Source organism: Quercus suber, unplaced genomic scaffold (genome assembly GCF_002906115.3).
Source record: "Quercus suber isolate HL8 unplaced genomic scaffold, Cork oak 2.0 scaffold_183, whole genome shotgun sequence".
NCBI lineage: Eukaryota > Viridiplantae > Streptophyta > Magnoliopsida > Fagales > Fagaceae > Quercus > Quercus suber.
Window position 1 is genome coordinate 616,634 of NW_027069641.1, and position 12,641 is coordinate 629,274.

A 12,641-nucleotide genomic window follows, 5' to 3' on the forward strand; every position below is an offset into this window, starting at 1 on the left:
CTCCTATAGTGGCGTTTTTAAGTCCTATAGTGACGTTTTAAAGCCCTATAGCGGCGTTTTCCTGAAAAAATTTATTCAGTACAGGTTCAGGGAGGCCTATAGTGGCGTTTTTAAGTCCTATAGTGACGTTTTAAAGCCCTATAGCGACGTTTTTCTGCTAAATTTTTTTATAACTCTATTTTGAAGGCCTATAGTGACGTTTTTAAGTCCCTATAGTGGCGTTTTTCGGAACTCGAGTCTTTAAAACTCGATTTTTACTTGAATTTTTTTCCACCTCAAAGCTACCCGCTTACAAAGCGAGACTTAAAAACTCGAGTTTTATCATAGAACTCGAGTTTTAGACACTCGAGACGTTACTTTTCAACATTGTTTTGAAACGTGACAAGTATCTAAATTTTTTTATATTTATGGTTAAATGGAAATAAAATTCTAATAGACACTTAGTACACAAGCTGTGTACTTTAGATGGCTATAGCCTACAGCATCAAGAAAAATTACAACAATCAATAAAATCTAACTATAATGGGGATGAGTGATGACATGGTAATACTGCCATCCAGTCAAACAAAACCCGTAGAAGGATCATCCAAAAATGTTATAATTATTACTGAAGGACTTTGCTAAGTGGGAAGATTTCACTTTAAAAGTTCTAGACATGTTTGTTTCTACAATATTTCAAATGCCACAAGACTTGCATGGCCTTTGTTAATTCAAAAGCTGTGTGTGAAAGCTGTATGATGTCCCTCTCATAATGGACAAACTTCACTCCATTAGCCATAAACAATTGATGGATAAATTACGAGCTTACTTTGTCCATTTTGTACGTATAATGTTCCCAGAGATGGGTACAAAGCCATGCTCCTCCCATTGGCCACAAAGCCCACACAGCCTCACCTCGATCTGGTGATGTTTTTGCCCATATGTCAGACACTTGATGGACAACCCAACCACTTGCTTCATAATTCACCTGTAATATTCAGCGACTATATAAGCAAAGGCACACTTAGAGCAGGTAGAAAAGATAGAAACTCATTCAGCAAAAAGAGAAAAAGATAGAAAAATCAAGTGTCTTGGTTAACATGGAGGTCATCAAGGGTCTAGATTGCTACAGAGATCATGCTGGTTTTAAGATATTGATGCTTCATTCATGTATGTGTACCACCACAATCATATTAACATGATACAAAGAATAATAAAACCAAATTGCATCAGAAAATAAACAGTCCCTTCCTTCTTCAGGGTAATCCAAGGCTCTTATACTCTTTCAATAATTTACCTAAAGGCTCAATACTCCAACTCAAAATGTCACAGCATCCATGAATCTTTCAATAATGGTTTTTGATAGAACAATATTGGTTCAAATTAAGGTGAATGTCAGCCAATAAAATAAATGCTGATACAAAAAAATAAAATAAACAATTCAAAAGTACTGTACACTAGAAAGGTGATTAATCTTACTTTTGCAGTTTTACTCCCATTGACTGACAGAGAGGAAATGTAATCAAACAAGGGTTCCTGGCACTCACTAAGGTTACAAGGAAGGGAAGGCCAATAGTTCATTTGAAGATTTATGTTCAAGTGAGGAGCACCGCTGAACAGAAAAGAAAGGAGTCAAATAAGTAATTGTCCAAATCAAGCAAATAGCCACAAGAATTGAAAATTTTATCACATTATATGTTTATGAGCTATCATTGAGAAGGTGCAGCTTAGCCATGGTATGTGTTTAATTTACGTCCATATAAACATGTCCATATAATTAAAATAAAATAAAATAAAAAAAGGAAGGGGAGGAGGAAAGACAGACAATATTCTAGGAAGATAAACTTTTATCACAATATTTTTGATTCTTGCCTATGTTCGTTACAAAGCCTAATGTTCTATACTTTTGGAAAATTAATACAGTATGACTTGGGGAAGGGGGAAGCACATTTGCACACACACACGCAGATGAATACATACTCCCATGCAGGCTCAATATCCTTGTTCCATATACCCTGCAGGTTTGCCACCTGAGTTCCAGGCCGTGAACAAGAAATAAGAAGATATCGACCATACTGAAATAAAAGCTCTACCAAGGAAGGATCTTCATCAGTTTGAAAATTTTTCACCCTCTCTGAAGTTGAAATTTTCTCATCTTCGCTCTCCTTGAAATCTGAATTAGTTACCAAGGACACAACTTTCTCCATCTTCAAAAGGTTATTTCCTAAGAGGCTCTTGGAGCTTTTTGAAAGCTGCAATGAGACACGATGGAAAAGATTCTGATAGTCATCCAAATGATGTGCATAAAGTTGAGAGTATGACAAATTTTTTATTGACTCTAATTTATTGAGAGACTCTGAAGTAGGATCCTTCTTAGAATCTGAAGGCTTAGTAAATGGCCCATCGAATGAAGATGAAGCCACCAGAAGCAATACAGCCCAATCTGAACCTTCCACCCTCAACTTATTGTCTTCCAAAACCTGTATCACCCCCTTGCTGTCACTAATCTGTAAATCAAGAACTGAAGAAAACTGAATTCCTTTAGGATTGTCATTTGCATTCGCTTTAGGGGGGATCCTTTTACCAGGACAACTTCCTTCCATTATTATCTGATTTTTGCCATGCACATGTGAATTATGATGCATCTTACTGTCCAAAGACACTGTAAATGACAGCGATCCTGATTTGCTTGTAGAAATCTTTGCCACAATCACCTGATCTGGTTTAGATACAAAATGCTCCCTCAAAAATTCTACACCAGCCACAGAATATTTTACCCTTACTGTTGCAGTATCCAAGTCCAGCTCTCTGTGGTATGTTTCTTCAGCATACTTAAGATGTGATTCATCAAATTCAAGCTTGATGTCCCCAAGAAGTTGGTAAACCTTCATCATCAAAATATAACAATTAGGGCGTAAATCCAATAATTAAGTTTAATTTTTTAGTAACATGGAGAAGCTCATCTTCTCAAGTATCATTGGTAATAGAAATCTTGCCCCCACACAGGCTAACAAGTTGTGCAGAATAACTAATATTTTTAGATAACGTATCACATAACATATCTAAGGTCACAATCAAGAGGTAAGGCACATTAGTTTGGTTAAAGTTAACTACACGGTTTGCCAGGGTTTAATTCACCAGCATGAGGCACTGTATGATTAGTAAAAGCCAAATGCATTAGGCAAGCAAGAAATGCCTAGCACCCAGGCAGTCCCAAACTTTCATTTTCAGCAATTGAGTATGTTTCAGCTTTCACCACCCATTTGGGCAGGATAGAAACCTCAATTAAAAAAAAGGTTTTTCTTTGGTTGGACAGATTGCATTCCCACTACTGACTAGCAACACAAAGGTTCATAATGAATTGCATGGCTTGTTTTACAAAATAGAATAGGCCAGACAACTCCAAAAGTTAATCAAGTCAAAATATGTTTTGTTTCATATCAATTGAACAACATATGAAGAAACAGAAGGCATCAAATGTAATTAAGTTACATACATCAGAAGGAGCTCCTGACAACTTGACTGCTGCTGCAGTGGCTTCAACATACTGACCATTATCGACTAGTTTCCTGACCTGTGTTAATGCCTCTGGAGCATTTGGGTTGGTATAGTTCCCTGGATTTCCAGTCCAAAGCGTGTCCTCTACATAAGAATTGAAATAGCCATTAATATAGATGCAAATCATTCTACCTCACTTGCTCCATTTGATTTCCACTAAAATATATGAAAAAGAAAAGAAATCTCCGTCTAGATTTCCAGACCATTTATTGTCTAAAGGCAATTAAAAGAAAAATGAACCAGCAGTTTTTGTAATTTAGAAACCTTAACGAGCAGAAAATTTTTACTCCATCCTCTTTGCCTAAGGAATCTGAGCAACCAAAGACAGAGTTACTTGACAGATCATACATATAAACTTATCAAATACCTTTCCTAAACCAGGTTGAATCAAAGAAGTGAATTCTAATCAAGAAAAACATCACCTAAATCCACCAAAACTCAATCTCAGAGACTAAGTTGAGTGCACCAAGATCTTGTTTAAAGCAAGAACAAATCTTTCATTTCAAATCTTATCACTCCAAAGCATTTCAAGTCTCTTTAGTGTCAAATGATTGTATCATATCCACTGGTTAGTGGATTAGAAAGGTAATAACATGAACAAGTCAAAATGTCAAATTTTCGATCTTCAAAATAATGAGGAAGAAAAAGAAAAGTATAGATGTCACTCAAATCATTCCAAGCAATTCATTTTGTTATTCAGAAAAAAGTACAGAACAAAAATATTATAAACAACTAAATATTAAATCTTACAACGAACCAAACCAAAAACTAAAATCTCATTCACTAATCAACAGAAACACAAAGCAAACAACAAAATGTTCCACTTGAGTCCCTAATCAGTTTCTTTCCTAATTTGAGTTTCTTCTTCAAGACCCAGAATTCTCTTTTCATTTCTTTCTTTTCCCAACAATCAAACAAATAAAAAAATCCCAACATTTTTTCCCTCATTTCTTATACATTGCTATCAAAATTCAACTAGCAGTTCATAGAAACACAAGGGAATTATGTGGCATTGGTGTGATTGTTTACCATTAAGCTGGAGAGTTTCTTCTTTGACACCACCCCACACCATGGCTCCAAGGCGGCCATTCCCAATGGGAATTGCATCGGTCCAATGCTTTGCCGGCCCTGAAAACGTAAGTTTCAAAGGCTTAGAACTCTCAGTATCCAGTAAACTCGGATTCCACAGGTCCCTCTCTGTAGGTGGCCGCACCATAACCCAATCACCATACTCCATTGCCTCAACAATCAAAACCCCACAAAAAGTACAAAGAAGAAAGAAAGAAAGAAGCTTTGTTATGTGTGTGTTATTGTGTTACAGTGCGTGTGCAGCTTCTTTACACTACCCGTCTGTGTCTGAGCTGTGGGAGAGAGTAAAGAAGATGATGGGGTAGTTTGGTTTGTAAAATAGAGTGAGAGAGAGAGAGAGAGAGAGAAGGCATTGGCTTTGAATATCACATGTCGTGTAGTACTGTAGTAAAGTGAGAGGGGCCTGCTTCCAAAAAAAAAAAAAAAGTAAGGGGGCCCATATAACACGGCATTTTGTTCTGTAAACTTAGAAAGTTTGGAGCTATCTGAATATGTGAACGTTAATGTGGGGGTGACATGACATCATTTTTTCCTACATAGATATTGTTGTCTTCACTCTTTCTAGTTTCTACTTTCTACCATCATTTTTGTTGTTTTTTTTTTTTTGTTTGTCAAGGCTTTTGCCTTTTGGCGCAGTAGAGAGGCGGTGAATAAAATATTTATAAAAAAAAAAAATCCCAGGTAAAATAATAATAGTGTATGAGCGATTGAACTTTTTTATGTGATTGATATCCCTTGGGGACTGTGTTGTGTTAAACAAAGAAAGAATTGGTTAATAATAAAATTATACGATATCTTGTCAGCAACCAGGTGGGGAATTAAGATTATTTTAAAATAATATAAAATGTGGAGCGTAAATATGGGTTTAGTTAAACTGGACGCTTTAGCTGTTCTCAGCTTGATTAACAACTCTGACTAATTTGTTGTGAGATCCTCTTATTTTTTATTGCAAAAACTTCTTGAAGACCTTTCCAAATATTTAGTTTGAACACACATTCAGTAAAAGACAATTGAAATGCGAATGCTTTATCTAAACTTGGAAACTCTAGTACCTGTAATTTTGTTATTTTTGATCATATCCTGAATAAAGGAGGAAGTTTGTTGTAATTAATAGATTTGTGGCTGTATAACTGTTTTTATGTTATGCCTATTTGACCATTTCTACCAAAAGAATATGGTTTTACAATTGGGGGAGAAGCTACTATTAAATATTAATGGAAAGGAATGCATTTTATTAAATTTGTCTTATCCTTTATAATTGATGATTTCAAATTTTCACTTGTTTTGCTAGTTCAGAAAAAATGTAAAGGCCCTAATGGGGGAGTCATTGGGGCAGCCCAACGCAATAAGGTAAACTACCTACAAAAGCTTGAAGCCCATTTTGCAACTTAAAGGAAGCAAAGTATATGGTAACTGAGGAAGTACATAAGATTTCAAAAGGAAGCAAAGTATCTGAAAATTGGATTTGCTATGTCTGCTGTCTATGCCCCAAGGAGCAAGAGTCACCCTTAATTAAAAAAAGTTTGTCATTTTTGTAAATTCGTAATACATAGTGCCCTTCCATGTCTTTAAGCTCACATGGCAAAGCCATCACCTGTCTTCTCGTTTATAAAATGAAGAGAGCAAAATGTAATATAACTTAAGGGTTAGTTTTGGAGCGTCTGGGTTTGTACTTTGTATTCGAGAGCTCGAAACTCACATTAGTCCAACACAAACTGATAGCTACTATCACACTTTGACAAGTCAAAACCCCAAAAAAAAAGTCTACGAAACACAAAGGAATGAATAATATAAATTAAACCGTAAAATGAAATATATATATATATATATATGTGTGTGTGTGTGTGTGTGTGTGTGTGTGTATCCAATAGTAGGGCTAAAATGAAATAAAATAGATGCAACAGTTAGCAATTGTGCATTTAGGTCAATAAGTGATACAAATTTAGCGGTTACAAAATTTTTTGCTAAGTTTATGGTTAAGTGATTATTTATTTTTTATTTTTGGAAATAAATTTATCATTTTTTAATAACTTAAAATTTTAGAAAAATCTGTAAGTTAATATGATATTATGATGAATAAGATAGTATTCATTTGGTGACTTTGACATGTGAGTTGTGAGTGTCTTGGTGTTAATTTTGATGATGTTTTGGATGATTTTGTAGGACTATCTGGCCTTTTGCCCTTAATTTTTTTTTTTATTTAGCAATTTGCCCCTGTTTGCAAACTATATAGGAATATGCCCCTGTTTCGATACTCGATAATCTGAAAATCGAGTTTCTACGAAATACTCGATCTATAGAAAATCGAGTTATGCCCGATCAAACTTAAAAAAAAAAAAAAAAAAAAAAAAAAAAAAAAAAAATTGCATGGAACTCGAATATCAAAAAATCGAGTTCCATGAAAAAAAATTATAATTGAGAGCCCTATAGTGGCGTTTTTATGCCCTATAGTGACGTTTGAAAGCCCTGTAGCGGCGTTTCTCTGCAAAATTTTTATAAGTATGATCACGAATAGTGTTTAGGGACCCTATAGTGGCGTTTTTAAGCCCTATGGTTACGTTTATGGCCCTATAGCGGCGTTTTCATGCAAATTTTTTTAGAACTGTGATTTTTCCTGCAAAATTTTTTACAAGTGTGATACCATTTAGGAAGCCCTATAGTGGCGCTTTTAAGCCCTATAGTGACGTTTTAGTGCTCTATAGCGGCGTTTTCCTGCAAAAAAATTTTGAAAGTGTGATTACCCCATCAGTGAGTCCTATAGTGGCGTTTTTAAGCCCTATAGTGGCGTTTTTAAGCCCTATAGTGGCGTTTTTAAACTCGATTTTCCTAAAATCGAGTTCTATGCTCTTTTTTTTTTTTTTTTTTTTTTTTTTTATAATTTGATCGGGCATAACTCGATTTTCTATAGATCGAGTATTTCATAGAAACTCGATTTTAAGATTATCGAGTATTGAAACAGGGGCATATTCCTATATAGTTTACAAACAAGGGCAAATTGCTAAATAAAAAAAAAATTAAGGGCAAAAGCCCAGATAGTCCTGATTTTGTATGCCTCTTGGCCCTTAGAAAGGTAGGAAAAGAGATGGGCCTTTTCCTTTGGGCATTGAGCCTGTACACACTTGTTCCATGGCCTCAAAAGGTAAGTCAACAAAGTTTAGCCCATTTCGTCTGTCCTCCCAAAGAGTGTAAAAGGTGCCAACTACTGGAGTAGTCAGGTGTAGTCAGAATTGGATCACGTTCAACAGCCCTCAGAGAAAGGGGAACTTATCCAACATTTCCTTGAAAACATTATAAAAAAAATTATATTTTTTAACGCATCAAAAAATTAGTTTATCTATTTTAATATAGTATTTAACATTAGAATTAGGTGTTTAAAAAAAAAAATGCTATTTTGACACATCAAAAAATTATTTTATCTATTTTAACACATCATTTTATAATATACCATACATAAGATTTTCTATTTTAATATTGTTGAGTGATATTTGACTGACTCATATGTTAAATTATTACCAGCTCGCCAGAAGAAGGCTGTCAAAATCTTCCCCCACCCCACTACTGGAAAACTCCGTCCTATTGTACGTGGACAGACACTGAAGTATAACATGAAAGTGAGATCTTGAAGGGGCTTTTCTCTGGAAGAATTGAAGGTGGGGTGTTTTTGTTATTGTCTGTTAAACTTCTGCTTACAGTATGATGACTTGTAACTGCTGTGTTAGTTATGAAATTAGATAATTATTTCTTGAAAATGGTTATTTTAAAAATATTCTTGAAGGATAAGTGGTTGTTCAATCAGAATTGGGCAGAAGACTGATTCCTTGTCTTCTTTCTGTCCTACTTGGTAGTACCGCCTATACAAAAGGCTGCTAAACTGACATGGCAACTTATGTAATTGGTGCCACATTAACAACAACAATAAAAAAGTTTCTTACATTTTTTATACGTATTCAAAAGTTGACCCATCATTTTGTAAAACTTGAAAAAAAAAAAAAAAAAAAAAAATTATTGAAGTGGGTGTTATCATTGTTTATATTATGTAAGCAATATTTTAGCAATCCCATGCTTGCAATTATTGCCTGTCTATAAGCTGTGCTTTATCTTCTGTTTGTTGTAATTTATGCTGGTATCATCTCCCTTTTGTGTTATGGTTTAACAAGTTAAATCCCCCATTCTTCTTTTATAAACAGGCTGCAGGTATTCCCAAGAAGTATGCAGAGTCCATTGGGATTGCGGTTGATCATCGCAGAAGGAATCGTTCCCTGGAGGGTCTTCAGGCTAATGTTCAGAGGCTGAAGACATTTAAGGCCAAATTGGTTGTCTTCCCAAGGCGTGTCGGCAAATTTAAGGTTTGTTTTAATGTCTGAAGTGCTTTTATTGTACAAATGGATGCTTGCTTGTGTTCCCTGATTTCTCAACTTCTCACATTTCTTGCAGGCTGGTGATTCTGCACCTGAGGAACTTGCATCTGCCACCCAGGTCCAAGGCCCATACTTGCCCATTGTACGTGAGAAGCCATCTGTGGAGCTTGTGAAGGTTACTGAAGAGATGAAATCATTCAAGGCCTATGACAAACTCCGTCTTGAGCGGATGAACGTCCGTCATGTTGGTGCCAGGCAGAAGAAAGCAGCACAAGCTGAGAAGGAAGAGAAGAAATAGTTGGTTTAATAATAACATCAGGCAGTCTAAATATTTTTTTATGTTGAACCGTCTTTTGCAATTTTGGTTTGAGCCATTTATCTTCTGGACTCGGCTACAACTTAGCTTTGTTTTGGGTTTATGAATTTGTGGATTGCATGGATATGTTGACCTTTATTCAGTAATGGTTTTGGTACCTTCGTTAGAATGAATACATTTTGGTTATCTGCTGTCCTATATAGAACTATGGACCTTTAGGTTTTTTTTTCGCAGAATCTATGGATCTATTTTTATTTTTTTACATTGTTGTAACTTGGCAATTTCTTGAGCTTTTTAGTAGGAAGAAGTAGGCTGAAGTATGGAGGCTGACCATTCTGGTCCTTAGTATGCCAAATTGAGTTTTTTCTCAAGAATATACTGTAGTGTCAGTTGTTGAAATTGTTACTACTGATGTAAACGCTCCGATCTATAAACTTGGTCTCTCCGAAAATTTCTGTAGGGTAAAATATTTTATGTTTCCATCTCACCCATCTTGTCTTACAGTCAAGTGTGACCTTTTCCTGTCTCAAAAAGTTGATTGTATGTTCATATGTGAATTTGTGTTGCTGGTCTTGCTCTCTGCGACTCAGCATTCTTGGATACAAAGAATGAGCACACTGATCACTGAATTGAGTGAGCCACTTAGGTAGCATGCCATGTCCCAGAGATCACTTGCCATTGAAATTTCTAAATATCTCAATGAAAATCCTGAAATTCTAATGTCCTCCTACGTAGAGATTCTTCAAGAGTACTATTTTTTTTATAGTTTTAACATGTCCTTTCTTATAACTTTCCTTACATCTTCTTTTGTCTCTAGTTTCTTACTATCTTGTCTTTCTATTGTTTTTATCATTTCTTTTACCATTCCTTCTTTTATCATTTCTTTATCTTTTATACGTGTTATTCTTTCCTTAATTGGGTCAGTTTTTCTATCAACCCTTTTGTCAGTTGCTTTTAGATTATCTATCTTTTTTATTGATATGTCGGTACTTGACAAATTATCCTTTTGTCTATTATACCAATTATCTATCATAGTTTTTGTTGAAGGTGATCTATGATGGGGTTCAAATTCTTTTTCTTTTACTAAAAGTGAATTTAAAACTTTCATTTTTTCATAGAGGTCCAAAAAACTATCATCTTTCCTCTCTACTTTAGATCTTTCATCATTTTCTAAAGATTCTAATTTTTTATTAATTATATCTAAGAAGCTATTACTGTGTCTATTAGTCTGTCGATTGATTTTATCTCCTAATAATATACTCCAATTATTTGTGTTTTTATTATAATTATAATCGTCAATATCATTAACTTCCTTGGACTCAGTTTGGTATCTAGTATAAAATCCACATGGGTTGCTTTAGATGTACCGTGTCCCCAACAATATTTGATGTTTGGGCCCCGCAATGGAACTTTTTTTTTTTGAACAGCCCGCAATGGAATATTGAAGATTGTATCTTTGATTGGGCAATTTTAGCAACGATTGTGTACTTGAATATATATGATGCCTTGCTTATCTTGAAAAAGAATAGATACACCTTTATGTTGTTAAAGAAGCCCATGTTGTCACGGTAAAGTGCTAAAAGACATTTCAGGGATGAGGATGGCAAACAGTGAGGTGTGTGGTTTAAATGTGTACAACGAAATATGGGAAACATTTTGCTAACAAAATGTGGCAAACTATTAACCACTTAAATTATAGAATGCAGATAAGGATCTCACACTGTAATCTCCTTTATGATATATGGAAGTAAGTTAGTATAGCTCAACTGCAACATAATCTAATTCAAAATTTTGCTAAGAAAGTGAAAAAAGATACAAGAAAAAACTCAAAAAGAGAAGAAAATCTATTAACTACCCAAGAGAGAGCACAGCAGTAATATAGAAACATAAACAATGAAAAAATTGACAATAAAGAAGAAAATAGCAAAATAGATATATTCAAAATAAGTTAAAACAGAGTATGGAATATGAAAACAGAAACTATAAAATCTTACTTGAAAATACTTCTGTCTTTGTTTAAACTTGAAAACAAACTGTCTTTGATACAAGCTTGAAAATAAAACACTGTCTGAAGAGTTACAAGATTACAACGTAAAACTGTCTGAGGAGAAATATTACAAAAGGAGAAGTTACAAAAGTCTTTCTGAGAGGGAAGGCTATTACAAAGGATTTCTAAAAACTTGGACCTAAATTTTGGACCTGAAATTTGAACCTAAAACTTGAACCTAAATTATGGACCTGAAATTTGAACCTATCTTCTGTCTTCGGAGTCTGTCCTTTTATAGATGAAGTGAACCATGGTAAGTTTCCAAAAGTAACCTGGGTTAAATAAAGTGAGCCCTAGTTAATCTGTCGGTAGAATCTTGAACAATAGGTCTTCAAAAGTAACCTGGGTTAGGTAAAGTGAACCTAAGTTAATCTGTTGGTAGAATCTTGTAGAATCCTGAACAGTAAAAGTTTTACTATTCATGAACAGTAGCCTATCTAAGAATCTTTGCGTGCTAGTGAACAGTGATGTCTTAAAATCTGTCCTGGACTCTCATGCTAATAAATAGTAGTGCCATCTGTCTGTCTCTTGGACTGTCCTGGACTGGTCTAGATTTGAAAATCCTTCTTACATGTGGATTGATATTGTCTGTGCTTTTTGTAGTTGTCTATTATTTTGTCTTGATAATAGTATAGCTATTCTGTTAATATGTCTGAGAAACCTTTCTGATCACCACTTGAATTCTGAAGGGATATTGTCTCTATTGAGACGCCTTCATGCTTTGACTGAAATCTTACTTTGGAAGAAGAAATTTTAAAACCCAATTTAGAACCCTAGATTTCAAAGATTAAAAAAGCAAAAAGGGTTTTGATCTACCTGCAATGGCTGAACAGAGAAGCAATAATCTTGATCTTCCTCTGCTCGGCTCGGTTTGCATGCACGATCAAATCCCAGTAACCTCAAGTGCAGCGAAGCACATTGCACAATGGGAGTAAGTGAGTCTTGTTGCCACAGCTGAACAGAGGAGCTGTCTTCCTCGGCTCGGTTTGCATGCACAATGGGAGTGAGTGAGTGACTGATTTTTGGGAGTGATAGTGTGTGATTTTTGGTGAGCAAGCCGAATGGAGTTTTGGGAGTGAGAGTGAGTTTTGAGAGTGTTTGATCTGAGTGGGAGTGAGTTTTTTGCTTATTTTTGTGTTAGAGTAACAGAGAGTGGAGAGGTGGGTTACGGCTGGGTAACGGTGACAAGCACAGGTGGGCAAAGTGTCAAACTTTGAACCACAGGTAGGCACATAGAAATCGGGTCAAACCACAGGTGGACAAATTGTAATTATCCCTTATTGTTATTATTATT

General features: G+C 35.1%; 1 protein-coding gene and 1 pseudogene across 1 annotated transcript; one reads left to right on the plus strand and one right to left on the minus strand.

The window, feature by feature from the left end:
• Positions 1-455: 455 nt before the first annotated feature.
• On the minus strand, positions 456-4,993 carry LOC136069687 (alpha-L-fucosidase 2-like). Its single transcript, XM_065778467.1, has 5 exons — positions 4,567-4,993; positions 3,476-3,621; positions 1,960-2,864; positions 1,459-1,591; positions 456-967 (listed from the first exon to the last, which is right to left on the minus strand). Exons 1-5 carry the CDS (start codon positions 4,772-4,774, stop codon positions 797-799), a joined length of 1,563 nt encoding a protein of 520 aa, XP_065634539.1. The 5' UTR covers positions 4,775-4,993; the 3' UTR covers positions 456-796.
• Positions 4,994-7,708: 2,715 nt separating this feature from the next.
• On the plus strand, positions 7,709-9,486 carry LOC112024671 (large ribosomal subunit protein eL13z-like; annotated as a pseudogene).
• Positions 9,487-12,641: the final 3,155 nt, after the last annotated feature.

What these genes read in the sequence shown, in the direction of transcription:
- LOC136069687 (XM_065778467.1), bottom strand. Translation starts at nt 4,774, where the DNA reads ATGGAGTATGGTGATTGGGTTATGGTGCGGCCACCTACAGAGAGGGAC. An exon ending in TGTCAGGAGCTCCTTCTGAT is followed by an intron (nt 2,865 to 3,475) that starts GTATGTAACTTA and finishes TTGATGATGAAG; the next exon opens with GTTTACCAACTTCTTGGGGA. An exon ending in ATGGGAGTAAAACTGCAAAA is followed by an intron (nt 968 to 1,458) that starts GTAAGATTAATC and finishes TGAATATTACAG; the next exon opens with GTGAATTATGAAGCAAGTGG.